This window comes from Rattus norvegicus, chromosome 10, assembly GCF_036323735.1.
Source record: "Rattus norvegicus strain BN/NHsdMcwi chromosome 10, GRCr8, whole genome shotgun sequence".
In the NCBI taxonomy this organism is placed as follows: Eukaryota; Metazoa; Chordata; class Mammalia; order Rodentia; family Muridae; genus Rattus; species Rattus norvegicus.
In genome coordinates, this window is record NC_086028.1 from 2,716,643 (window position 1) to 2,744,493 (window position 27,851).

Below are 27,851 nucleotides of genomic sequence, written 5' to 3' on the forward strand. Positions count from 1 at the left end.
TTTCTCTCCACCTGGGCATACATGCCTGGGTCACACTTACGGGTCACGGACAGTTTTAGAGAACAAGGGTGAGCTGTCTGAGAAGCAGGACAGCACGAGCTGAATGAACACGGGGGTGAAGTAGAGATAGAATGCAGAATCTCGAAACATGTCCACTTGAGCATCCTTAGAGGGGAGAAGACAGGGACACAGATTAACATAATCTTCCCTGAAGGCAGGGTACATATGATTCACCAAATCCTCAAGTCACAGGTAATGGTGTTCAGTGGCGAGGGCCCATGATGGTGGGAAATGGCCCATCATGGGCCTCTGCAGGAAATCTGCCAGCAAAGCCTTCTCCAGATGCTGCCCCAAAACCTCAGACCTCTCAGCCTTCAGAACCACAAGCTCAATAAACCTCTGTTTTCTCTTAATCAGCCTGACTATGGATTTGGTTACAGCAAGAGAAAAAGGATTAAGATAAGCCCGAAGAGCAGGCTGCAGACAGCCACCTCCCCTGCCACAGACCTCCCCACATTTCCCTCCCCTGAAAACAAAACAGAAGGAAGGTGGCTCCATCTCCTGTTCCTTGACAGCAGGGAGTGGAATAGATCTGCTCTGCTCCTTCTGGCTATGGGACCTTATCCATTTACTTAACCTTTCTATGCCCTGGCTTCTCCACTGCTGAACTTACCAGTAGTCCTCCACCAAGGGTGGTTTTGCCTGCCAGACAACAATTCTAGTAGATTCTGGGAATGTTTGACATTAGCTCCTGACACACCAGGAGCTAAGGGCATGGAGGCCAGGATGGCCCTAGATATCCTACAAAGCACAGGAGAGTGCCCCACAATGAAGAAGCCTCTGTCCACTTGTCAGTGCTGAGGTACAGGTGCCTCATCAGAGTCACTGGGCCATGGTCCTCAGATTATTCATGAGAAATGTGCAGTCCCTGAAGAAGCACTTAGGAAAATACAAACTCAACTGTGCCAGCCACTGTCCCTGTCCACTGTCCTTGTTCTTTCATAAGTGCTCCACATCTATCCTCCCTCCTCCATGCTCCCTCCCTCCATCCTCCTCCATGCTCTTGCCAGTCTCTAGCTCCCAGATAACAAGAAATGACAGACTAGCCAAGAAGTGTATACTCTTCAAATGTTTTGAGAGTGGCACAAGGAGCCAGCCTCAACAACTTCCTGTCAGAGTTACAGTTGGTAGCACCAAGGTCAACATGTCTAGGGTACTTGGGGAGCAGCCACTGGGCAAACATAGCTCCCAGCTCAGCTCAGCTCCAACCCGGCCAGCTTACAGAGGCACTACAGACAGAAGTATAGTGTGAGTTAGCATTTGCCTGTAGACAGGAAGAAGGGTCTAGAGTAGAGATGTTCCTGGAAAAGCAGCAGAACCTATTTGGTCCCCAACCTGTGATTCCCATGGCAACACATGACCATACAAAATGGAGGAAGCATCTCTCCCGATTACCTTTTTTAAGGCAGAGATGATCTTAGATCTCAAGATGGCAAGGGCGCAGAGTAGGGCTACAAGCCAGAAAGTAAGCATTATCCCTGAGGACTGGACTCCTTTCCTTCGCTCAAACTGAATTAAAAAGGTGGCGAGCAGCTGGAAGCGAAAAGTATACAAGAGGTTAGAGAGGCAGGACTGCAGGGTCCCATGGTGTCTGAGTAAGCATGTCTCAGGGGTCCAAGAGCTGCCTGGAGAGGAGGCCTTAGCCCAGTCACAACGGTACCACAGCAGCTACCTAAAGAGCTGTAGTCATTTTCTAAAGGTATCTTTCTTTTTATTATCTGTGTGTATCGTGTGACAGTGTGTAGTATATATGCACATGTCTGCATGGGTGCACTTGGGCAGAGTCCAGAGGATGATTCTGAGTATTCTGCTCTCTCACTCTCTGCCTTATTCTCTTGACACAGAACCTCTCATTTAATTTAGAGCTAGGTTGGTGACCAAGCTGCCTCTGCTTTCCAATTAAAGATATGTGTGGCACGCCAGACTTTTTACATGGGTGCTGGAGATCTGAACAGCTCTTAATGCTTATGCAGCAAGTGCTCTTAACGACTAAGCCGTCCTCCAGTCTCTGAGTCACGGGATTCCAGTAAGACCCGAACAGGGATGTGAGGAAAGCTCAGTTTAGAGGTGAGATCCAGCTTTGAGAGGAGACAATGCAGAGCAGACCCCACTCACTGTGAGGCTGCAGTGCCTTGGGGCCCTCTACCTCCTACTGGAACATCCTCTCTCATCTCCTCCTCTCCATTGCCTGTCCCAGGCACTCAGGCCAAGCCTCCATTTCTTCCTTACCCTGAATGTTGGATCTGCTGCTCTCAACAGAATGGTCCTCTGCCCTCAGTCCCTTCATCCTATTTACCCTTTGGGCTTCAGCTCCACTCTTCTTCCCTTCACTGAAGTTTCCTTAAGTACGAGCCCCAGATCCAAATTCAGAGCTCCCTGCTCAGATCTCCACAGATCAGGACACACAGCTTTAGTCTTTTATAGAGACACCATTTGATCTCTTTGTGCTCAGCCAGGCCACACATTTTTATCTCACACATAGTCAGGGCAAGAATATGTTTGCTAAGTGCCCGCAAGGAATCGAGCCCAGCCAGAGAGCCAGAAAATAAGCCAAGAGCCATCACAGACATCAGAGCAGCATGGGAATGTGGCTCTACCATTTCCTGGCTTTGTGACCTTGGCCCACCTCCTTCACTTCTCTGGACTTCCACTCACTTAACTACAACATGAGAAGAATGTGCAAATACATGAACATAGGTCATTCAGGAGTTAGTCTTGTGCCTGACACCTGGTTAACACAGCCGTCAGCACCACCGTGTCTTCGTTGTCACCACCCCTCCCTCCTGAGCCTCCACTGTTCCTGACTTACAGCCTGTTCTTCCCTGTATATGTCCTTTCAGCTCCAACCCTTCAGATAAACTGATTCTCTGCCCCCAAGTCTGCTCTAAGCTTGCTCTTCCTCCTCTTCTTCCAGCTGCCAAGGTCTCTCTCTCTAAAACCCTTCTGGGTTTCGCACAGGACCCAAGTGTGGCTCAGCTACCCATGACCTCATCCACAGCCCTGGGCCTCTCACCTGTAAGAGGAGACACATGGTGCCTGTCCCACTCTAAAATGACCTCGAGCTCAAGCACAATACCAAGAGTCCTACCGGACTCAAACACATTCACCGTCTATCTGTAAATTTAAAGTCACAGCTGTCTGTGTTGCTTACATGTAGGATCCTAGGGGCCATTCTTACATTACGTCCCTAAAGCCTTCTCGAGGACTCCCAGTCCACCACTCCTGAAAAACTCCTATAAATGACATTCTGTGAGCTGCACTTAAAGATGCAGGGAGCTGCAGGTCAGGGTAGGCAACGCAGCTGCTGCTGACGGCTTCCCTAACATTACAGATTCTGCATGTTTTGTTGAGGTTTTAATATGTTTTATTATTGTGTGTGTGCACACATGCCATAACGAACATTGGAAGTCAGAGCACATAGATGGTTCCCTTCTCCCTCCTTTGCATGGGATTTATACCACTAGCATCTTTATCCTCTGAGCCATTTCTTCAGTATTGTGTATTGGTTTTAGGTTTAAGTTTTGTTCCTTTCAGATTTTTTATTTTTATTTATTGGTATGTGTATGCATCTATGTGTATACCAAATATATTCGAGTACCCGCAAGGTCTGAAGAGGATTCCCCTACAGCTTGCATTACAAAGGGTTGTGAGCCACTCAATGTACATGGCAGAACCAAATCTGAGTCCTCTGCAGGAACAGCAAGCACTTTTAGCCACTGAGCATCTCTCTAGCCCCTATTTCTTGGTTTTGTGAAACAAGGCTCCCATATAGCCCAGGCTGGCCTCAAGTTCACTATTACAGCCAGACTGGCCTTGCCCTCCACATCTCTCCAAGTGCTAGAATGAAAGCATGTGCCACCATGTTTGGCTCACAACGCAGCTTCTCTTTTATAGATGGAACTCATGACCTTGCTCATGCCAGGCAAACACTCTACCACTCAGCCACACCACAGCCCACGTCCTCCATTTCTTGCTGCCAGCCCCACCAGCCAACCCTCACCATGGTGATGCCTAGCAGTGTCGGGCTGACCAGTAGCACCGGGGCTAGGAGCATTCCCTGACTTCTTTCCCAGAAAGAGTAGAAGAGGTCTGCCCAGCAGATGATCCACAGAAAGAATCCTAAGGCCTGGAAGAAAAGGGACATCATGATATGTTTCAGCAGCAATCCTGGGATCTCTCTGAGCACCCCAAAAATGTCACCATGAGGACACCAGCTAACCTCCAAGGTTCTCAGATAAAGAGTCAGCTTCTTACCCTTTCTCTTTCTTCATGACAGGGCCTCACTATGGAGCCCAGGCTGGCTTTGAACTCCGGATTTTCCTGCCTTAGCCCCCCAGGTCCTAGGATGAGAGGTTTATTTCACCGTTCCCAGCTGTGTAATTCTCATACCCCTAGTACCTTGCTCAGAATCTGACCTCTAGTCACAACTTCGAGATGGTTCTATCCCTACCTGTCACTGGTGATACTTAATAAAAGAACAGTCCAATTTTAGGAAAGAAACACTAATGATTGATGGACAAGCCAGGCATAGTGATCTGAAACCCTGGAATGAAGGAAGGGGCAAGGCAGGGGATCTCAGGCCAGCCTGGGTTCCAAAGTAGGAACCTGCCTCAAAGAAATAAAAATAATGAATTAGAGAACACAAGGGCATGTCACCTCTTCACTGATGGCCAAATTTAAAAAAAAAAATGACCGAAATATGTACATGTGGAGAAAGCAGAGACTAAGAAAGAAACAAATGACAAGAGTGGAAAGGCTGGCCAATGGGAGCCTTGGCAGAGGGGCCGGCACAGGCTCTGGTATTATTCTTGCAGTTTCCCTATAACCTAAACTAATTTCAGGACCATAACCTTTTCAGCATGTTAATGTCATGTTTGTACTTGTGTGGGGAGACACACATGTGTGTAGGTACAGGTGCGCACTGAGGCACCTTTCACTCTACTCCCGACTCAGTGTCTCTTATTTGAGCCTGGGATCCCTTTCCAGATAGTCTGGCTAGCCAGCCTGCCCAGAGAATTTCTGTTTCCACCTCAATGTTCACGGGGATTCTGGTCCTCACATTGCGCAGTACTTTACCCAGTGAGCCATCCTCTCGGCCCTGAAAATACTTCCACAGTCAAAATAAATAAATACAAGGAAATTGCTTTAGTAAACAAAGAGCTTATGAGACTCCCCTGAGAAAGTTTCCATCTTCCCCAGTGTAAACACAGGGAAACTGAGGCAATGGAGGTTAAGGATTTCACTCAAATGTCCTGTGGCCTGAGTTTTGACCTATGCTTGCCTCCAAATTCCCAGCCTTGATCTACCACATTCTTCTGTCTTCTTTACACAAGGCTAACCTGTGCTACACAAGTATCTGGATGCCCCACCCCAGAGGGACACCAGGTGACTTACAGTTTTGGCTTTGTTGAGGTGTGTCATCTGGATGTAGCCCCGGTCATGTCGAGAGAGATAGAGGAAGTAGAGGGGGAAACAGGACCAGAGGTAGAAACAAGGCACCCATGTGAGGACCGTATTCTGAAAGCACTTGGTAAAGTCAGGGTTGCTGGTGTGCCATGTGACATTCCAATCCTGGGAACACAAGCACATGCAAAGGGCGCTGTCACACAATGAAGGAACAGGGACTCACAGGATTCCAATCCTGCTGCTGTAGGTTCAAAGAAATAGATCATGATTCCTATATCCAGGGATCTCGCACAAGTATGCAAACTTCAAAGGGTCAGTGACCAGAGAGCTTGAACACCAAGTCACAGGAGCAAAGAAGAGGTGGTCTTAGGGCTGCTGCAAGTCCCCTGCTCACAAGATGGGGGAGGCTGTCACCTGAGGGGACCTTGATCCCTCGAACCTGAAGAACCTGGGCATCATACAGATCATTTGCATGCTTGCTTCATACACTAAAGACCCCAGACCTTTACCTTGATGGTTCAGCACACATAATGCCCAAATGCCAGTACTATGTGTGCATTCCGATGCTAGATGTTCACAGAAAATGGTACTGTCGGGAGCAGAGGTGATGGCTCAGTGGGTAAACACTTGTTGAGCAAGCATTAGGATCCGAGTTCAAGCCCAGAACCCACACTTAAAAAAAAAGTTTGGGCTGGAGAGATGGCTCAGCAGTTAAGAGCACTGACTGTTCTTTCAGAAGTCCTGAGTTCAATTCCCAGCAACCACATGGTAGCTCACAACCATCTGTAATGGGATCTGATGCTCTCTTCTGGTGTGTCTGAAGAGAGGAGCAGTGTACTCATATATATTAAATTATACTATTTTTAAATCAAAGACATTTGATTTTTGAATGACAGTTAAAATGACAATTGAGGATGTCCTCTGGCTTCCACATGTATACATAAACATGTGAGCCACATATGTTTACACAGCACAACTTTTGCTGTTGTTGTTTGGGTTTTTTTGAGACAGGATTTCTTTCTGTAACATCCCTACTACCCTAGAATTTACTATGTAGACCAGGCTGACCTTGAACTCACAGAGATCCACCTACCTCTGCCTCACAAGTGCTGGGATAAAAGATGTGCACCACCACACCTGGCAATACAACACAACTTCTAACATTTTACTGAGTGTGTGTGTGTGTGTGTGTGTGTGTGTGTGTGTGTGTGTGTGTGTGTGACAGCACCTTTATCCACTGAACCATCTTACTGAAGTCACAATTTTTTTTAAAGCACTTTTTTTTTTCCGGAGCTGGGGACCGAACCCAGGGCCTTGCGCTTCCTAGGCAAGCGCTCTACCACTGAGCTAAATCCCCAACCCCTGAAGTCACAACTTTAATGTTATACATAAACCATTGGGCTGCATGTGATGGTCACACCTTTAATCCCAGTACTTGGGAGGCAGAGGCAAGTGAGCCTCTGTGAGCCTGAGACCAGCCTAGACAACATAGTTGAGTACCAGGATAGCCAGGAATACTAGTGAGACCCTGTCTAAAACATAATATAAAATGAAATAATAAAATGTCCTCTCCTTTAAGACTATGAATTCAGTCCTTTACCATCTCCTCTTTCTGATGGCAACACAGAGCGTGTTACTCAGTGCTTGGACCACTGGAGTAGCATTCAAACCCAGCTACTGGATCTGCATAATCCTCCCATGACAGCAGGCTGCTACTATATCCACATATCCCGCATGCCTACACATCACGACCCTGTCTCCTACCTGTCTGTGTGTCTACCTCTCCACCTGTACAACCATCCATTACCTATCCAGGCACACAAAAATTTACCCACAACCCCTCTCTCTCTTTTGGTACTTTCTGGCCCTTCACAGGCTCTCTCTCTGACTCTCTCTGGTTCTCTGGCTCTGGCTCTGGCTCACTATGTAGACCATGCTAGCCTCAAACTTCAGAATCTCACTCGGTAGGTCAGCTTGTCTTAGATCTTAGAATGTAGCCCCAGTTGGACTCAAACTCAGGCAATCCCGTCTCAGCCTCCTAGACTGGGATTTCAGGCACGAACCAACATCCATCCACTCCCTTTTGAGTTTGCTTAATGCTGAGCTTGGAATCCCTTTTCCTATCTTGAGTGTCCCTGTTGTTTATAAAGTCTGCGTGACAACATCGTACAGCAATGAAGTTTGAAAACAAGAACTAGTCAACATTCCTACTGGGTACTGGGACAGTAGAGTATAGTTAGTTATCTGTTGGTCCCAAGTCTTTCAATACATTTCTTTTGGAGCAGTAAATAAAGGGTAACCTAATAGCCATAATATAGTCTGGTTTGGGGATTAACAAGCCCGTTATAAGTTACTTTGTTTCTTAAGACATTTCATGTGTGACATTGGCATCAGGACAACTATTTTGTAAGGCAGTTGTGTGAATTAAGATGTTACTCAAAGTTCCTGTACAAATGTGGATACTAAGTATTCCAGTTCATGGCAGTGGTGGTGGCAGACAGTCAGCACCAGGGCAAGGAACTTGGCCTCCCAGGGTAAGGGACGACAGGCTGAGGGATGAAACTGAGAACTAGTGCCCCCTCAACGTTCTCACTAATTAGTTTGTTCTCACTAATTAGTCTGTGGTTCCTGGTAGTAAGAGAGATCTCCCAGTTCATTAGGTACCTAGAAAACCTGTATGTATCCACTCTCACTGCCTTTCTGTGTTCAACCTTACTGATCACTAACTACGGGGACCAAGATCCTGTCAGACAGAGGAGAGGTGTGTGGAATGGGGCAGTTCCCGTTCACTCATGGGCATGTGCTGCACAGCATCTTTTAAGGGTGCTTCAGTGCACAAAGTGCACAGAGGAAAAATGCCACCGCTGCTGAGTTCTCATTCTATTCTGCTGGAGTTATTTATGATAAGAGCAAAGAAAAAAGTCCATATAGCATATAAATAGCATTTAAATATATTTAAGTAAATAACTCCTGAGTCTCTGGTAGTAGAAAATTCAATTCAGATGGAAACTTGTAGTTTTAAATTGTAGCAAGAGTTGTTGGCCTTTGAGACTATGAGAGCAAACCTTTTATTTTTGTCCAAGCTAAGGGTGGAACTTACCTGTATTTGAACTGTCTTCAGTTGGACTTTTCCTTCTGTAGTGGGCCTAGCACTTCATGATTACCAGGCGTGCCCACCACTGAGGTCCATCCCTAGTTTTTGGAGGGATGATTTGAATGGTTTGCCCTTCCTTCTTCCTTCCCTCATTAGACAGGGTCTCACTGTGTAGCCCTGTCTGGCTTTGAATGGAAGGTGTTCACCACCAGGCCCAGCTGTGACTTGGGTATTCACCTAGGAGTGTGACGATACTGTGGGTCACAGTAGTATGCATGGTAACTGTCTGGGAGGCTGAAGCCAGGGGATGGTTTGACCTGTAAGTTCATTATCAGCTTGCAAAATACTGAGCTCTGTGTTTAAAAGGAAGGAATGAAGGAGAAGGAAAGAGCTAAGGCAAGCCAGAGGCCAGCCTTGCCCTGTGAATGGTTGTGGGGTCGCTGAAAAAGGTCTAAAAGTCCAATCGTGATAAATGCCTTGTAATATTCTGAGGATGTTAGAATGTTGTGTATTTTTAATTGCTTTATGACTTATTTTTCCTAAAGCCTTCTTTTTTCCTTTTAGGTAGAAGAGCTTAGTAAAATACTGCGTTGTGGGAAAAATGAAGATAATCAAACGTCTGATGTAGAAGTACAGACAGAGCCACGCTCCTTGGTCAAGCTCAGGTGTTCTGTGTCTAGTACCCTCGGAACATCCATGGCACACGGGTGCAGTGTTTCTTTAAAAATAATACAGACAAAATATGTAAATATGAAGAATCTGATACAGATTTCTTGCCACTTCTTTTGGTCAATTTATGGATGACAAGCTAGAAATATATTACAATTTCCTCAGTGCTTGTGTGTGTTTTCACTGCTGCACGAAGTGTTCTCGTTGCTCGAGTCAGGTCCTCGGTATGGAGATGAAGGTAGTCTGGAATTGCTGGGTAGCCCAGGTTGGTTTCATTTACCTCAGGCTCTCAAGTGCTAGGATCCCCCTCCCCCATAGGCCCCCATACTGATTATACTGAATAATGTTGTCAATAAACCTTCTGATCCCCACCCTCCGCCCATCCTGCTTACATCTGCCCTGGCCTTGTGGCCAGATGTAATGGATGGAGCTCTGTGTTCCACACTCAGGGGTTCAGTGCGTGCAGGTCTGTGTTTGCTATTTGTTTGCAGTTAACAATTAAACTTTTTCCGAAGACTCACCAGCTGTTTGCTTGTTTCTTGTCTCTACAGACTATTACTATCAGACATATTATAACGATGATAATCTTCCCAGTAAAGAGACAGAACTGTGTGCACAGCAGAGTCAGTTTGTTCAAGCGTCTGCTCTCGACTCTAAAGCCGAGTCACGAATAGACAGTGAGAGCTATAGTACTGAGGTGGCAGAAAGTGTTAACCACAGACACGAGGATCACTTCACCTCCGATTCACAGGTAATAAAGGCTAACCATGAACCCGAGGTCCAGGAGGTGGGGAGAAAGATAGGATTCCTTGGTCCTGTAGGATACAAACATGAATTACAAGTAGTTGTGAGTGAGTTATAAAATGTATGCTTATGCACAGAGCACCAGGTTTGCTTTGTCTTTTGGAATAAAGTTTCGCTTTGTTGCTCAGGTTGGCCTTGTTCCCCGCAGAGTCCGACCTCGGTCTGTGTGTACCTAAGAGCGTAGGTTTGTACCACACACTCAGCCGTGGTTGCTAAAAAACACAAGTGGGAGTGTATTTACAGTTGTGATGATTTCTCTGTATTGATTATATGAGCTATATTGTCAGTACAGTTTCGCTCAGTCCATGAACCTTGGAGCTCAGTGCGGTGACCCCGGAGGTAGAAGGTGCCCGTTACACAAGCCTGACGGCCTGAGTTCAGTTCCTAACTCTGCCACCTCCATAAAGGTAGAAAGAGAGAACCAGGAGCACACAGTTTTCTCTGACCCATATCTGTGAGTGCGTGCAGGGGCTCTCATGTTTACAGTCACACAGGATAGTGAGGCCCAAGAACAGTGTCGTTTTACATGTTTGAACCCAAAGTAGTTATTGGTTATTTTGACATGGGGTGGCCCTCTGTTGCCCACACTGATCTTGAATTCTCAGGCACAAAGTGTCCTCCGACCTGAGCCTGCCAAGTACATACGCAAGCTGGCCACACCCGGAAGTAAAACGCAGTTTCCTCTCTTGTTCCCTCACCCACCAATCCCAGGGCTGCGTGTGAAATGCCTCCTCATTACTTAGATTTCCTGAATGGTTTTCACAGTTGTTTTACTTATGAATGTTTAATCTAGAGTTTCTCTGTCTCTAGTTTTAAAGTGCCTTTATTGTTGACATATCGAATAATTAGATCATTTGTTTTAGAGGCACCTCATAGTCTGTACTTTATGGTTCCTTCCTTGATTTACCACACATTTAACTTTGAATACTTGTTACCATTTACTTTAGTGTCTTTAACACTCAGACAAGAAAGATGCATAAATTCTGGGGAAAATTGCAGCTCATAGTACAGTACTGGCCTCGCATGTGCAGGCTCTGTCTTATCTGCAGCAAAAACAGAAAAGACAAAATTTAGGGCCGAGGTTAAATTAGAAAACATTTGAATGGTCCTGATCATAATTAACGGCGATACGCTTCCATTGCAAACTGGAAACAAACTGAAGCCCGTCCTAAATCCACGTGGTTCCGTTTCCTGGGGCCCAGCTTAGCTGACAGTGTGTCACTTGGTGGCATGTCTCCGCAGGAGAGCGCTTCCGCGGTAGCAGAAGGCTCAGCGCTTGAAGGGTCCTCGCTCGCTGAAAGCTTGAGAGCTGCCGCAGAAGCTGCTTGAAGGGTCCTCGCTCGCTGAAAGCCTGAGAGCTGCCGCAGAAGCTGCTTGAAGGGTCCTCGCTCGCTGAAAGCCTGAGAGCTGCCGCAGAAGCTGCTTGAAGGGTCCTCGCTCGCTGAAAGCCTGAGAGCTGCCGCAGAAGCTGCTTGAAGGGTCCTCGCTCGCTGAAAGCCTGAGAGCTGCCGCGGAAGCTGCTTGAAGGGTCCTCGCTCGCTGAAAGCCTGAGAGCTGCCGCAGAAGCTGCTTGAAGGGTCCTCGCTCGCTGAAAGCCTGAGAGCTGCCGCAGAAGCTGCTTGAAGGGTCCTCGCTCGCTGAAAGCCTGAGAGCTGCCGCAGAAGCTGCTTGAAGGGTCCTCGCTCGCTGAAAGCCTGAGAGCTGCCGCGGAAGCTGCTTGAAGGGTCCTCGCTCGCTGAAAGCCTGAGAGCTGCCGCAGAAGCTGCTTGAAGGGTCCTCGCTCGCTGAAAGCCTGAGAGCTGCCGCAGAAGCTGCTGTGTCGCAGACCAGCTTCACCTACAACGAGAGCACAGGCCTGTACTTTGACCACAGCACTGGATTCTACTATGATTCTGTAAGGGTCTCAGACCTTCCGAATACTGCACTGTTGGCAAAAAGTACATCCCAGTAGAAGAGAGGAGGAAGAGTTGGCCGAGTTTTAAAATTGGGCTCGAGGGTTGGCGAGTAGGCTTCCATGTCTGAAACTCTTCCCACGGTCTTGTCTGTTAATCATGGTGTCTGTTGGACTTTGTAACGTTTTGTTGACTGCAAATGGAGCAGCATTTGCATTTCAAACATTTCTGTTTTTCAGTGTTTCAATCCCTTGTTTAAGTTTTCCTTCCTATTTTGAACTTTTGCCTCCAATTTTCTAACGAGAAACAAAGGAATAGAAATTTAGTGAACATAGTCGTTTGTTTACCCATTTCTTACACCTGATCCCGGCAGCCCCGGTTTCTTTAGTTTGTTATTAAATGTTAAAGTCAAGAGTTATGTAGTGGTATGAGGCTTGGCCCTCCGGTCCCGGGACACTGTTGGTCTCCTGTGCAGTTTGTCATCTGCACCTTAGTGTTTATGCTTCAAAAACGTTTCTTTCATTTCTTTTTAATATGGTCAGTTGAACCATATGAAATTACCATTTCACATAAAGTAGAACATCGTAAATACTGGCAGTTTCATTTGATGCAATTAAGATTAAATTTTTCGCACTGTGGAAAGCAGAGCAGACAATGATTTTTTTTTTAAAGTTGTTTTTTTCTAACTTCTCTAATTCATCTGAAATACAATAACTGTTAAAAACAAATGTATCCACTATTTTTGATTACATTTGGCATTTTTGTTGTTTATTTTTCTCTTTTGTTTCATTATACATGAGTAAAACTTACTGTCTTGACTTTGAAAGGAGAACCAACCGTATTATGATGCTTCCACCGGGATTCATTACTACTGTGATGTGGAAAGTAGTAGGTACCAATTTCACTCGCGCGTAGATTTACAGCCTTACCAGACCTCTAGCCTGAAACCAAGCAAAGATAAAAAATTAAAGAAGAGAAGAAAAGAACCAGGTTTCTGGACAGCAAATGAAGAAAAGATAATGCTTTCTTTTAAAAATTTACAGTATTTTAGTATCATTAATTAAGCCACAGATTTTATGAATGTAAACATCGTTTTGTATCTTTGTATTTTATATTTGTTTTTATATTTGTATTTTATTATTTTATATATTTGTATTTTATTATATTTGTATTTTATTTGTATTATCTTTGTATTTATATTTGTATTTTTATATATTTGTTAAGGTTTCAGATTCTAAAACTAAGGTTCAAGTGAAATGGTTTCGTTTTTCTTTTTTTTTATAAACTCAGTCATTAGAAGTAGGTGTTTTGTAATGTTTCATTAGAAGTATTATGTAAAATATGAAGGAAGTGTTTATTTAAGATATTAAAACATTTTACAATGTTTAATGCAGAAAAAAACATCTAGACATTGATTCAGTAAGTTGGTTACTACAGTTCACAAAGAAAAATAATTTATATATTGGCATGTATGGAGTCAATTTTTTTTTTTTGGTTCTTTTTTTTTTTTTTTTTTTTTTTTTTTGGTTCTTTTTTTCGGAGCTGGGGACCGAACCCAGGGCCTTGCGCTTCCTAGGCAAGCGCTCTACCACTGAGCTAAATCCCCAGCCCCTTGGAGTCAATTTTTTTAATCAACTAGTTTCTCACTTACTAAATTTCAAACTTAAAAGTGCATTCCTGGAGCTGGCGCCCAAACCTCACTGATCCTGGCCCACAGCTCCCAAACCTTGTGGGAGAGAGAGCTCATCGCCCAGATGTGTGGGCAATTCTGAGACTGCAGGACAGGAGAGACCGCCACGTCTGCCCACCTTTGCCCACATCCCTGGCCCCCAGCGCATGCCCTCACAGAGAGCTGAATCCCAGCCCCGAGGAGTGACTTCACGCCCGAGACCAGAGGTAAGACCAACTTTTCTACTCCAAGTGACCTGCCTGGTGGACTGAGGACACAGGCCCACAGGAACAGCTGAAGACCAGTGGACAGGGCCGACTACACACCTGAAAGCAGAACACTCTGTTCCCATAACTGGCTGAAAGAAAACAGCAAAACAGGTCTACAGCACTCCTGACACACAGGCCTATAGGACAGTCAAGCCACTGTCAGAAATAGCAAAACAAGGTAACACCAGAGACAACTGATGGCAAAAGGCAAGTGCAGGAACCCAAGCAACAGAAACCAAACTACATGGCATCACCAGAGCCCAATTCTCCCACCAAAGCAAATACATAGGTAAATGCCAGCAGCAAACCACTGAACTGAGAATAGGTCCCCCGTTGAAGGAATCAGAGAAAGGACTGAAAGAGCTTGAAGGGGCTTGAGACCCCATATGAACAACAATGCTAACCAACCAGAGCTTCCAGGGACTAAGCCATTACCCAAAGACTATACATGGACTGACCCTGGGCTCCAACTGCATAGGTAGCAATGAATAGCCTAGTAAGGGCACCAGTGGAAGGGGAAGCTCTTGGTCCTGCCAAGGCTGGACCCCCAGTGAACAGGATTCTTGGGGGGAGGGTGGGTGGTGCACATCATTAATTCCAAGCACTTGGGAGGCAGAAGCAGGCTCATCTCTGAGTTCAAGGCCAGCTTGGTCTACAGAACAAGTTCCAAGACAGGTAGGGCTACACAGAGAAACCTTGTCTGGAGCTGGAGTTAGAGTTGGTTGGGAGTGGACATGGGTGCTAGAAGGAACTTGGGTCCAGTGCAGGTACTCATTGCAGAGCCGGCATTTTGGCCTGTTTTTTTTTTTTTTCCACCTTGTTTTTTGGAAAAAAGGTTTACTGTATTAGTAATGACAAGGTTTTTTGTTTGCACTAGGTGGAGAACCTCAGTTAGTAATTTATATTCAAAAAAATTAAAGTGAAAGACAATTTCTTTGCTTAATTAACACAGCCATATGCATAAGAAATGGAGGGAATGAGGTCCTGGAATGTAGTATTTGATAGTTTCTGTCCCATGTGTGGAGTGTACCGTACTATTTGATAGCTTCTGTCCCATGTGTGGAGAGCACTGTGAAGAGCATCTCTTTTCCAATGCACATTTATCTCTTGTCTGTACCCCATTTTTAATAGGGTTATTTGGCTCTGTGGACTCTAACTTCTTGAGTTATTTGTATATTTTGGATATAAGCCCTCTTTCAGATGTAGGATTGGTAAAGATCTTTTCCCAATCTGTTGGTTGTCGTTTTGTCCTAACAACAGTGTCCTTTGCCTTACAAAAGTTTTGCAGTTTTATGAGATCCCATTTGTCGATTCTTGATCTTAGAGCATAAGCCATTGGTGTTTTGTTCAGGAAATTTTTTCCAGTGCCCATGTGTTCCAGATGCTTCCCCACTTTTTCTTCTATTAGTTTGAGTGTATCTGTTTGATGTGGAGGTCCTTGATCCACTTGGACTTAAGCTTTGTACAGGGTGATAAGCATGGATCGACCTGCATTCTTCAACATGCTGACCTCCAGTTGAACCAGCACCATTTGCTGAAAATGCTCTTTTTTCCATTGGATGGTTTTGGCTCCTTTGTCAAAAATCAAGTGACCATAGGTGTGTGGGTTCATTTCTGGGTCTTCAATTCTATTCCATTGGTCTATCTGTCTGTCTCTGTACCAATACAATGCAGTTTTTATGACTATTGCTCTGTAATACTGCTTGAGTTCAGGGATAGTGATTTCCCCAGAAGTCCTTTTATTGTTGAGGATAGTTTTAGCTATCCTGGGTTTTTTGTTATTCCAGATGAATTTGCAAATTGTTCTGTCTAACTCTCTGAAGAATTGGATTGGTATTTTGATGGGGATTGCATTGAATCTGTAGACTCAGATTTTATATTATTTGGGTCTATTATGAAGGGGGTCATTTCCCTAATTTCTTTCTCGGCTTGTTTCTTTTCTGTGTAGAGGAAGGCTACTGATTTCTTTGAGTTAATTTTATACCCAGCCACTTTGCTGAAGGTGTTTATCAGCTTTAGTAGTTCTCTGGTGGAACTTTTGGGATCACTTAAGTATACAATCATATCATCTGCAAATAGTGATATTTTGACTTCTTCCTTTCCAATCTGTATCCCTTTGATCTCCTTTTGTTGTCTGATTGCTCTGGCCAGGACTTCAAGAACTACATTGAATAAGTAGGGAGAGAGTGGGCAGCCTGGTCTAGTCGCTGATTTTAGTGGGATTGCTTTAAGTTTCTCTCTGTTTAGTTTAATATCAGGTACTGGTTTGCTGTATATGGCTTTTACTATCTTTACGTATGGACCTTGAATTCCTGTTCTTTCCAGGACTTTTATCATGAAGGGGTGTTGAATTTTGTCAAATGTTTTCTTAGCATCTAATGAAATGATCATGTGGTTTTGTTCATTCAGTTTGTTTATATAATGGATCACGTTGATGGTTTTCCGTATATTAAACCCTCCCTGCATCCCTGGGATAAAGCCTACTTGATCATGACGGATGATTGTTTTGATGTGCTCTTGGATTCAGTTTGCAGGAATTTTATTGAGTATCTTTGCGTTGATATTCATAAGGGAAATTGGTCTGAAGTTCTCTTTCTTTGCTGGTTCTTTGTGTGGTTTAGATAGAAGAGTAACTGTGGCTTCATAGAAGGAATTCAGTAGCGCTCCATCTGTTTCAATTTCGTGGAATAGTTTGGATAGTATTGGTATGAGGTCTTCTATGAAGGTCTGATAGAATTCTGCGCTGAACCCATCTGGACCTGGGCTCTTTTTGGTTGGGAGACCTTTAATGACTGCTTCTATTTCTTTAGGAGTTATGGGGATGTTTAAATGGTTTATCTGTTCCTGATTTAACTTTGGTACCTGGTATCTGTCTAGGAAATTGTCCATTTCCTGAAGATTTTCAAGTTTTGTTGAATATAGGCTTTTGTAGTAGGATCTGATGATCTTTTTACTTTCCTCTGATTCTGTAGTTATGTCTCCCTTTTCATTTCTGATTTTGTTAATTTGGGCACATTCTCTGTGTCCTCGGGTTAGTCTGGCTAAGGGTTTATCTATCTTGTTGATTTTCTCAAAGAACCAACTTTTGGTTCTGTTGATTCTTTGTATGGTCCTTTTTGTTTCTATTTGTTTGCTTTCAGCTCTGAGTTTGATTATTTCCTGCCTCCTACTCCTCCTGGGTGTATTTGCTTTTTTTTGTTCTAGAGATTTTAGGTGTGATGTCACGGTGCTGATATATGCTCTCTCCTGTTTCTTTCTGCAGGCACTCAGAGCTCTTAGCACAGCTTTCCTTGCGTCCCCTAAGTTTGGGTATGTTGTACCTTCATTTTAATTAAATTCTAAGAAGTCTTTAATTTCTTTCTTTATTTCTTCCTTGACCAGGTTATCATTGAGTAGAGCATTGTTCAATTTCCATGTATATATGGGCATTCTTTCCGTACTGTTATTGAAGACCAGCTTTAGCCCGTGGTGGTCTGATAGGATGCAGGGGATTATTTCTATCTTTCTGTATCTGTTGAGGCCCATTTTATGACCGATTATATGGTCAATTTTGGAGAAAGTACCATGAGGTGGTAAGAAGGTATATCCTTTTGTTTTAGGATAGAATGTTCTATAAATATCTGTTAAATCCATTTGGTTCATGACTTCTCTTAGTCTGTCTATTTCTCTGTTTAATTTCTGTTTCTAGGATCTGTCCATTGATAAGAGTGGGATGGTGAAATCTCCTACTATTATTGTGTGAGGTGCAATGTGTGCTTTGACCTTTAGTAGGATTTCTTTTATGTAGGTAGTTGCCCTTTTATTTGGAGCGTAGATATTTAGGATTGAGAGTTCATCTCGGCTGATTTTTCCTTTGATGAATATGAAGTGTCCTTCCTTATCTTTTTTGATGACTTTTGGTTGAAAATCAATTTTATTCAATATTAGAATGGCTACTCCAGCTTTCTTCTTCAGGCCATTTGCTTGGAAAATTGTTTTCCAGTCTTTCACTCTGAGGTAGTGTCTGTCTTTGTCTCTGAGGTGTGTTTCCTGTAGGCAGCATGCAGGGTCCTCATTGCCTATCCAGTTTGTTAATCTATGTCTTTTCATTGGGGAGTTGAGGCCATTGATGTTGAGAGATATTAGGGAATAGTGATTATTGCTTCCTGTTATGTTCATATTTGGTTGTGAGATTATGTTTGTGTGCTTTTCTTCTATTTGTTTTGTTGCCAAGACGATTAGTTTCTTGCTTTTTCTAGGGTGTAACTTGCCTCCTTATGTTGGGCTTTACCATTTATTATCCTTTGTAGTGCTGGATTTGTAGAAAGATATTGTGTAAATTTGGTTTTGTTATGGAATATCTTGGTTTCTCCATCTATGTTAATTGAGAGTTTTGCTGGATATAGTAGCCTGGCTGGCATTTGTGCTCTCTTAGGGTCTGTATGACATCTTTCCAGGATCTTCTGGCTTTCATAGTCTCTGGTGAGAAGTCTGGTGTAATTCTGATAGGTCTGCCTTTATATTTAACTTGACCTTTTCCCCTTACTGCTTTTAATATTCTTTCTTTGTTTTGTGCGTTTGGTGTTTTGACTATTATGTGACGGGAGGAGTTTCTTTTCTGGTCCAATCTATTTGGAGTTCTGTAGGCTTCTTGTATGTTTATGGGCATCTCTTTCTTTAGGTTAGGGAAGTTATCTTCTATGATTTTGTTGAAGATATTTACTGGTCCTTTGAGCTGGGAGTCTTCACTCTCTTCTTTACCTATTATCCTTAGATTTGATCTTCTCATTGTGTCCTGGATTTCCTCTATGTTTTGGACCAGTAGCTTTTTCCATTTTCCATTATCTTTGACAGTTGTGTTGATGATTTCTATGGAATCTTCTGCTCATGAGACTCTCTCTTCTATCTCTTGTATTCTGTTGGTGATGCTTGTATCTATGGTTCCTTGTCTCTTCCTTAGGTTTTCTATATCCAGGGTTGTTTCCCTGTGTTCTTTCTTCATTGCTTCTATTTCCATTTTTAATTCCTTCACCTGTTTGGTTGTGTTTTCCTGTAATTCTTTCAGGGATTTTTGTATTTCCTCTTATAGGCTTCTACTTGTTTATTTATGTTTTCCTGCGTTTTTCTAAGGGAATTCTTCATGTCTTTCTTGAAATCCTCCAGCATCATGATCAAATGTGATTTTCAATCTAGATCTTGCTTTTCTGGTGTGTTTGGATATTCATTGTTTTCTTTGGTGGTAGAATTGGGTTCCGATGATGCCATGTAGTCTTGGTTTCTGTTGCTTGGGTTCCTGCGCTTGCCTCTTGCCATCAGGTTGTCTCTGGTGTTACCTTGTTCTGCTATTTCTGACAGTGGCTAGACTGTCCTATAGGCCTGTGTGTCAGGAGTGCTGTAGATCTGTCTACCTGTTTTCTTTCAACCAGTTATGGGAGCAGAGTGTTCTGCTTTTGGGAGTGTAGTCCTTCCTGTCTACTGGTTTTCACCTGTTCCTGTGGGCGTGTGTCCTGAGTCCACCAGGCAGGTCTCTTGGAGCAGAAAAGTTGGTGTTACCAGTGGTCCCATGGCTCAAGTTGCTCGTGGGGGACTGCTTTTGAGCTCTCCATGAGGGCGGCAACCAGGCGGGCCTGAGCCATCTTTTCCCTGAATCCCCGTGCACCGGGGTCCCAGATGGAGTTAGGTGTTTTCTTCTAGAGTCAGAAATGTGGGCAGAGTGTAGTCTCTTCTGACTTCCCAGGCATGTCTGCCCACGTGAAGGTTTAGCTCTCCCTCCCATGGTATTTGGGTGCAGAGAACTGTTGATTGGATCCCTTCAGTTCCGGGCGGTGTCTGGCATGCAGGGGACCTGCTGCTCGAGTGCCCCTATCTTCCGGTTCCCAGAGGCCCTATACAGATTCCTCTTGGGCCAGGGATGTGGGCAGGGGTGGGCAGTATTGGTGGTCTCTCCCGCTTTGCAGTCTCAGGAGTGCCCACCTGTCTGGGCAGTGAGCTATCTCTCCCACAGGGTTTGGGAGCAGTGAGCTGTGGGCCTGGATCAGCGAGGTTGTGGCTCCAGCTAGAAACTCGAAGTGTCTGGTCCCAGAGGAATTTTGTCTCTGTATGTCCTGAGTCCACCAGGCTGGTCACTTGGAGCAGAAAAGTTGGTCTTACCTGTGGTGCCAAGGCTCAAGTTGCTCGTGGGGGGCTGCTGTTGAGCTCTCGGTGAGGGCAGCAACCAGGAAGGCCTGCACCGCCTTTATCCAGGGCCCCCGTGCACCAGGGTCCCAGATGGCCTTAGGTGTTTTCCTCTGGAGTCAGAAATGTGGGCAGAGTGTAGCTCTTCTGGCTTCCCAGGCCTGTCTGCCCCTCTGAAGGTTTAGCTCTCCCTCCCATGGGATTTGGGTGCAGAGAACTGTTGATCCAGTCCTTTCAGGTCTGGGCAGTGTCTGGAGCGCAGGGGCTGGTGTATTTCTTTTAAGTCTGTCACTTGACCTTTTTCCCTTACTGCTTTTAATATTCTTTGTTTTGTGCATTTGGTGTTTTAACTATTATGTGACTGGAGCAACTTCTCCTCTGGTCCAATCTATTTGGAGTTCTACAGGCTTCTTGTATGTTTATGGGCATCTCTTTCTTTAGGTTAGGGAAGTTTTCTTCTATAATTTTGTTGAATATATTTACTCGTCCTTTAAGTTGGGCATAATCACTTTCTTCTATACCTATTATCCTTAGGCTTGATCTTCTCATTGTTTCCTGGATTTTCTGTATGTTTTGAGCTAGGAGCTTTTTGTGTTTTACATTATCTTTGACAGTTGAGTCAATGATTTCTATGGTTTCTTCTGCTCCTTTGATTTTTCTCTTCTATCTCTTGTATTCTATTGGTGATGCTTGTATCTACAGCTCCTTGTCTCTTCCTTAGGTTTTCTATATCCAGGATTGTCTCCCTTTACTCTTTCTTTCTTTCTTTCTTTTTTTTTTTTGTATTTGTATTTTCTATTTGTTCACCTGTTTGTTTGTGTTTTCCTGTAATTCTTTCAGGGATTTTTGTGTTTTCTCTCTACGGGCTCCTACTTGTTTATTTGTGTTTTCCTGCATTTCTTTAAGTGAGTTCTTTATGTCTTTCTTAAAGTCCCCCATCTTTATCAAAAAATGTGATTTTAAATCTAAATCTTGCTTTTCTGGTGTGTTTGGATACTCAGTATTTTCTTTGGTGGGAGAACTGGGCTCTGACAATGCCAAATACTCTTGGTTTCTGTTGCTCAGGTCCCTAGGTTGCCTCTAGCCATTGGGTTGTCTCTCTCTGGTGTTTGCTTGTCTTTCTGTTTGTGAGAGTGACTTGACCCTCCTGTAGGCCTTTGTGTCAGCACTCCTGTGGAACTGTTTTCCTCTTTTCTTTCATCCTTTCCTGAGAACAGGTGTTCTGATTTCAGGTGTGTCAGTTCTCCTGGAGACTGTCTTCCAGCTCTAGGTGTGAGCAAGAATTAAATGGTCCTGTCCCTGATTACTTGTAGTTCCTTGCACCCATTGGGCACAGTTGGCACTATGCGATTCCCTCTTGGGTCTGGACTGAGGGCAAAGGGTAGTCTCCTTTGACTTCCCAGGATTATCCACACTTCTTAGGGTCCAGCTCTGCCCCTGACATAGGATTTGGGTGCAGGTAGCTGTTTGGCCGGTTCAGTTGAGTCCTGGGTGCAGACTAGAACCTCGGGTACTGGCGACTGTCTGTTCCTATATATGGGTCTAGAGGCACTCTGCAGTTTCCCCTTGGACCAGGAATGTGGGCAGAGGTGTGCAGAGGTGGCAGTCTGTCCTGCAGTCTCAGGATGTCTGCACTCCTGGGTGTTCAGCTCTCTTCCCCACAAGATTTGGGTGCAGGGACCTGTGGGATGGTATCAGTTCACTTCTGGGCAGAGCCAGAAACAGGAAGTACCCTGACCCAGAGGACTTCTGCCTCTGTGTATCCTGAATCCACCAGGCAGGTCATTTGGTCGCAGAAAAGTGGGTCTTACCTCTGCTTTCAAGTGTGGCAGCACTTCTGGAGACTGTCTTCCAGCTCTAGGTGTGGGCAGGATTCAAAGGGTCTTGCCCTTGATTGCTCATAGGTCCTTGTACCCAGCGGGCACTGTTGGCACCATGCGATTCTCTCTTGTGTCTGGACTGTGGGCAGAGGGTATTCTCCTCTGACTTCTCAGGGGTATCCATACTTCTGAGGGTCCAGCTTTTTCCCCCAGGGGATTTGGATCCAGGGAGCTGTTTGGCCAGTTCAGTTCGGTCTTGGGCACAGACCAGAACCGTGAGTACCAGTAGCTGTCTGTTCCTATATCTCTGTTTCCAGAGGCACTGTGCAATTTCCCCTTGGACCAGGGATGTGGGCAGAGGTGTGCAGAGGTGGCAGTCTGTCCTGTGGTCTCAGGATGTCTGCATTCCTGGGTGGTCAGTTCTCTTCTCCACGGGCTCTTTATTGTTTCTAATTCCATTTTTAAATCCTGGATGGGTTTGTTCAATTCCTTCACCTGTTTGGTTGTGTTTTCCTGTAATTCTTTAAAGGATTTTTGTGTTTGTTCTTTAATGGCTTCCACTTGTTTACCTGTGTTGTCCTTTATTCTTTAAGGGAGTTATTTATGCTCTTCTTAAAGTCCTCTATTATCATTATGAAATGTGATTTTTAAATTCAAATCTTGCTTTTCTGGTGTGTTGGGATATTCAGTATTTGCTTTGGTGGAAGAACTGGGCTCTGATGATGCCAAGGAGTTTTGAGTTTTGTTGCTTAGGTTCCTGTGCTTGCCTCTCACCATAAGGTTGTCTTTTGTGTAAACTTGCTTTGCTGTCTGTGACAGTGGTTTGACCCTCCTGTAGGCCTGTGTGTCAGCACCCCTATAGACCTGTTTTCTTTCAGTCAGATCTGGGACCAGAAAACTGATCCTGCATTTGAGTGACTTGAAGCCTCCATGTGGGTTACTTGGCGCAGAACAGTTGATCTTACCTCTGCTCTCAGATGTGTAGGCACTCCTGGTGATAGGGTTTTAGCTCTTGGCACAGGTAGTAACCCAAATGGTCCTGTCCCTGGCTGCTCCTGGGTCCCTGTGCCCAGAGGGCACAGAGGGCACTAGGCGAGTTCCTCTTGGGTCAGGAATGTTGGCAGAAGTAGTTGTCTCCTCTGAGCTCTCAGGATTGTCCACACTTCTGAGAGTCCAGCTCACTCCCCCATGGAATTTGGGTGTAGTGAGCTGTGGGACCATTTCAGTTCTGGGCCCAAGCAGAAACCTGCAGTTTCCTTCTGCTGACTGCTCCTATATTCCTGTATCCAGAGGCCACTAAGCAGGTTCCTCTAGGGCCAGGCATGTGAGCAGAAGTGTCTATCTCCCCCGAGCTCTCAGGAATGCCCACACTTCTGAGGGTCCAGCTGTCTTACCCAATCGATGTAATTGTTTTTAATAGCTGCGTAGTACTCCATTGTGTAAATGTACCACATTTTCTATATCCATTCCTCTGTTGAGGGACATCTGGGTTCTTTCTGGCTTCTGGCTATTATAAATAAGGCTGTTATGAACATAGTGGAGCATGTGTTTTTGTTTTACGTTGGAGTATCTGAATTCACTTTCTAATCTTGCTCTCTCCTTCTGCTCTGATGTAACAATAATTATGCCCTTACTCCCAATGCCTTTACTCACAATTGCCATGCAATGTAATGTTTCTTAGTTTTTGTATTTTTTCTAGGAGAAAAAAATCATATGGTTTTTCCTTGCATCTTTTTTTTTACAAAAGTTCAGTAGATGTTCATTCATAAATTCAAATCATAAATTGAATAAGAACTTTACAACAGAGATTATTTACATGCATATCCATTAAGAGTAATTATCTAGCTAAACATTAATTATCTGTCACTAGTTCTGCAGGTTCTTGGAGAGTTAAAGACCATAACTAAGTTATTATTGAAGTTTTGTAGAGGTAAACCACATCAATGTTTTATCTTCAGTCTTAGCACCTATAGTAAAGTGTTAGTTTCCTTTTTATGAACTTTGGTTGATTGTTTTACAACCTCTTGGAATGTATTCTAAGTTACTTTCTACATCAGAAGCAATTAACTCATGACACTTGAAGATTGATAGAGTTCTCATTGCAGTTTTGACATCAGAAAGGACTTAATAGCTGCCCTATTATAAAAGATCTTAATAATTACTAATATAATTTTAGAAATGATCAATTTGTCTATGTAACATCACTGCAAGACAGTACATCTTCATTGCTCTGCAGACATCTGCTGAAAAGGATGGTCTAATACCTCATGATTCATATATATATTTAAGAACAACTGGAAAAGCATATTAATAGCAGGAATCTTTCCTCAGATGTAATCTCCTCAGCCTTTCCTAAAGAAGCAAAAGTGTCATAGAGTTATAGTCCGTGGCAGAACTATATCAGGAAGATCATCCGTTAGATTTTAGCTTCTGCTTGATGGCTCCTGACATGCTAGAAGGAAAACTCCAACCTAAAGAGAACAAAGGGAATATGTAATCCCAGACCAGAAAACTCAAAAGAAGATAATAAAACACACACACACACACACACATGCACACGCGCACACACACACACACGCATGTGCGCGTGCGCATATACACAAAACAAAATGAAAAAAAACAGGAATCAACAATAATTGGTCATTTATATTCTTCAACATCAACAAGGTGTTCAATTCCTCAATAAAAAGACACAGACACAGTTGAATGGATGTGAAAACAAGATCCATCCTTCTGCTATATTCAAGAAACACACCTTAACATTAAGAATAGATATAACCTCAGGATAAAAGGTTGGGAAGAGATATTTCAAGCAAATGAACCTAAGAAACAAGCAGATATAGCCATTTTAATAGCTGATAATGTACACTTTAAATCAAAACTAATAAGAAGAAATGTAAGAACACTACATACTCTTCAAAGGAAGAATATACCAAGAGGACATTTCAATTCTTAATATCTACGCTCCAGATACAAGGATACTGTGTCTGGAGCAAATTTGTAAATGAAACACTAATATAGCTTAACTCACATATTAATTCTCTCACACTGATAGTGAGAGACTTCAATATCTCACTCTTGCTAGTAGGTCATTCAGACAAAAACTAAATAAAAGCTGGAGCTGCTGTAATAAACCAAGTGGACCTGACAGACGTCCACAAAACATTTCACCCAAACACAAAAGAATATACCTTCTTCTTAGTACCTCTTGAAACTTTCTCTAAAATTGACCATATATCAGACACAAATCAACTCTCAACCAATACAAGAAGATAGACATAATATCCTGCATCTTATCACATCAATACTATCAATGATGGATATCAATAACAAAAGACAGAAATAATGAAAGTAATTAAAGAATTTATAAAATTGAATGAAAATGAACACACAGCATAGCCAAACTTATGGAACACAATGACGGTGGTTCTAAGAGGAAAGTTCATAGTACTAAGTGCATACATGTATAGTTGGGGCAATCTCATACTAACAACTTAACTGCACAACTGAAGGCTTTAGAACACAAAAAAGTCGTCATGCCTAAAAGGATATGACAAGAAATAATCAAACTCAGTGTGGAAATCAGCAAAATAAAAATAACAATAACAGCAATGAAACAGTACAAAGAATCAGTTAAACAAAGAATCAGTTGAAATAATCAATAAAATTGACATACCCATATCCAGATTAACTAAAAGACGGAAATTCCCAATTAACAAAATGAAGAATGAAAATGGGGACATACCACAGACACTGAGAAAATCTAGAGAATTATATAGAAGTTGATCTCATGTATATGTTAACCAACAACAAGGCCTCAAAGAAGGTTGGGGAAAAATACCTCACTTCTACCAGCATTATTGGATAATAAATAAATGGCATTGCCCAAATGAACTTCAAGACTACATCCTACCAAAGGTGAGTCAGGACTGCATCATAGACTTTTGTGGGTGTGAGCTACACGTGGACATAAAAAATGCCCATTCTCTTTCTTTTACTCATCTTCAAGCCCTAAACAAGGCCTCATTTAAAGGCAGAGACTGCTCCTGACCCCAGAAAAGTCTTCAAATCTCTTATATCATATCCCTCATATCTCTTAGTTAATTGATCCATAACTGTACCCTATTGCACATTAAGGTTCAACCTGACTGCAAACATTCTGGAAAATGTTTGTCTATGCAGTACAAAGACCGGGTTGAGACCTGAAGAGCCTGTACTGCTCCCTACTAGATTAAGACCAAACAAAACAGCGACCTTCATGAAGAGGCTGTTGGTGTTAGTCTTACACCTTGCTATCAAGGGATTTTGCTTGGTTTACCCTAACTTCAAGATTGTAAATCTTGTGTCCTGACATCAGAGGTTCTCTGAAGCAGTCTTGGATGTGGATTTTGAGTAAATGCCTGGATTTAGCAGGATGCTGAAACACATATACACACTAGAGGCTGAAAATAAAGTAAGTTTGGGAGAAAGCCTTTTTCTTAGGTGTACACTTCAATCCTTAAGACTCATAGTGGCTGGGAGAGGGGAGCCCCAAAACCAGGGAAAGGGGGAAGAATCCCACCCTCTGGGTTATGCAACAGGTGGAGAACTTAGTCTGTTGATTGGTAAGGGCACTTATTCTGATGAAGCTCACTTGACCTATGAGAGGCAGATCTGAGTGGGTTTCCTGAAGCTTACAAGAATCTTTCTGAATTTACAAAAGGAGATAAATTTGTTAACAGAATGAATGGTCTTTAAGGTAAGCTCAGGGGAGAAAAAAACTCCAAAAACCTCTTGTGGAACAGACAGAAGCAGAAACCTTTTGTGGAGCAGAAGGGACAAGAGGGATTTTTCCCCGTTTATCCAGAAGACGGAATGTACATAAATTTAGCATAAAAGATAGCCTTAAAGATAAACTTAAAATCTTGAGATTATGACTATGATTGTATAAATTTAGCATATGAAACACCTTTAAATCTATAGTTAAAAGACAACCAAGGAAAACTTAAATTTCTGACTATGATAGTTGATTGTGTAATATGGGGCGGTGGGTTGTGAAAGGTATCCTGGTTCCTGGTTGAGCTGAGGTTTGAAACCCCAGTGACCCTAAAAGGGACAGTAGGTGTTTTTCCTAAACTCCCAGGAAACAAGGCCCCTGTCACATAGCTACAGCCCCCCAAAGCCCCTGTAGAGAGGTTTGTGACCATCAGTCACTTAGGAGCAGCATCCCAAGCCCTGCCACATGTAGATAAGGTATCCCCAAGCTCTCAGACAAAGCCAATAGGAAGTACCCACTGTCGGACCCTGACCCACTCCAAAACTATAAATAAGAATCTTTTCCAGAAGGAATAAAGGAGCACAAGAATTACTCCGTCATCTGAGAGCTTCTGTCATAAGAGCTGTAACACTGCCACTTGGGGAAGAGATCTGCTCTCCTGAAATCACTCCAGAAGCTCCCCTGCACCCCTTGCTGGCCAGTCAGCCTCCTGCTGGCTCAGCCCAGCTGATGACTTGGACTAAGCGGCAGTGGCAGACAGAGGTGGAGCAGCACCAGCAGCGGAGGCGGAGGCGGCAGAGGCAATTTCCCTCCCCTGCTGAGTTCTCTCGCCTTCCCTGAACCCTCACACCTGGCTGGGCCAGAGATCTCCGTGGGAAGCCTCCAATGCACAGCCCACAATGTAGTGTGATATTTTATCAGAGTTAGGCAATAATTTATCAGAATTCTATTGATTAATGTTAGAACTCTGAGCTTTCAAAGTCCTAATATAACAGTGATATAGCAGGGGGAGCGGGCGGTGGTGGAGAAGAAATCTGAAGAAAGCACAGCGGTCTCATTGAAAGCCGAACCAGACCTTACCCTCTCCCCTCTCAGGAAAATTCTTGGAAGGTGGTGCTTCTCCATGATTCGTCCTGACTGTCCCTAACAATCCCTGCCCCTCCTACTCATCTCCCCTCCGAGACCATTTCCATTTCTGAGATTTTCCTCAATTGTTTTCATCAGAGACTTGAAGTTCGCATCATAGAGCTCTTTCACTT

General features: G+C 43.7%; 2 protein-coding genes across 3 annotated transcripts in view; one reads left to right on the forward strand and one right to left on the reverse strand.

Moving 5' to 3' along the window:
* Positions 1-8: 8 nt before the first annotated feature.
* Positions 9-27,782, reverse strand: LOC120095234 (multidrug resistance-associated protein 1-like). 2 transcript variants are annotated; one of them, XM_039087586.2, is made up of 6 exons: positions 27,673-27,782; positions 12,736-12,866; positions 5,455-5,631; positions 4,061-4,186; positions 1,456-1,593; positions 9-165 (listed from the first exon to the last, which is right to left on the reverse strand). In XM_039087586.2, exons 3-6 carry the CDS (start codon positions 5,479-5,481, stop codon positions 37-39), a joined length of 420 nt encoding a protein of 139 aa, XP_038943514.2. In that variant the 5' UTR covers positions 5,482-5,631; positions 12,736-12,866; positions 27,673-27,782; the 3' UTR covers positions 9-36. The 2 variants fall into 2 exon arrangements, with proteins under 2 accessions (XP_038943514.2, XP_063126133.1); XM_063270063.1 differs by lacking the exon at positions 4,061-4,186 and having other exon boundaries at positions 27,673-27,776.
* Positions 11,274-27,851, forward strand: part of A630010A05Rikl (RIKEN cDNA A630010A05 gene like) — a 161,859-nt gene continuing 145,281 nt past the window's right edge. Inside the window, exons 1-2 of the mRNA XM_039087599.2 lie at positions 11,274-11,927; positions 13,596-13,821. The gene's annotated coding sequence lies outside the window, so the exon portion shown is untranslated. The remainder of the gene's footprint in view (positions 11,928-13,595; positions 13,822-27,851) is intronic.

Coding starts and splice junctions, on each gene's coding strand:
- LOC120095234 (XM_039087586.2), bottom strand. CDS start 5,481: ATGACACACCTCAACAAAGCCAAAACT. Junction 1,594..4,060: donor CACTGCTAGGCATCACCATG/GTGAGGGTTGGC, acceptor TTTCGCTTCCAG/CTGCTCGCCACCTTTTTAAT. Junction 166..1,455: donor TCATCTCTGCCTTAAAAAAG/GTAATCGGGAGA, acceptor CTCCCCTCTAAG/GATGCTCAAGTGGACATGTT.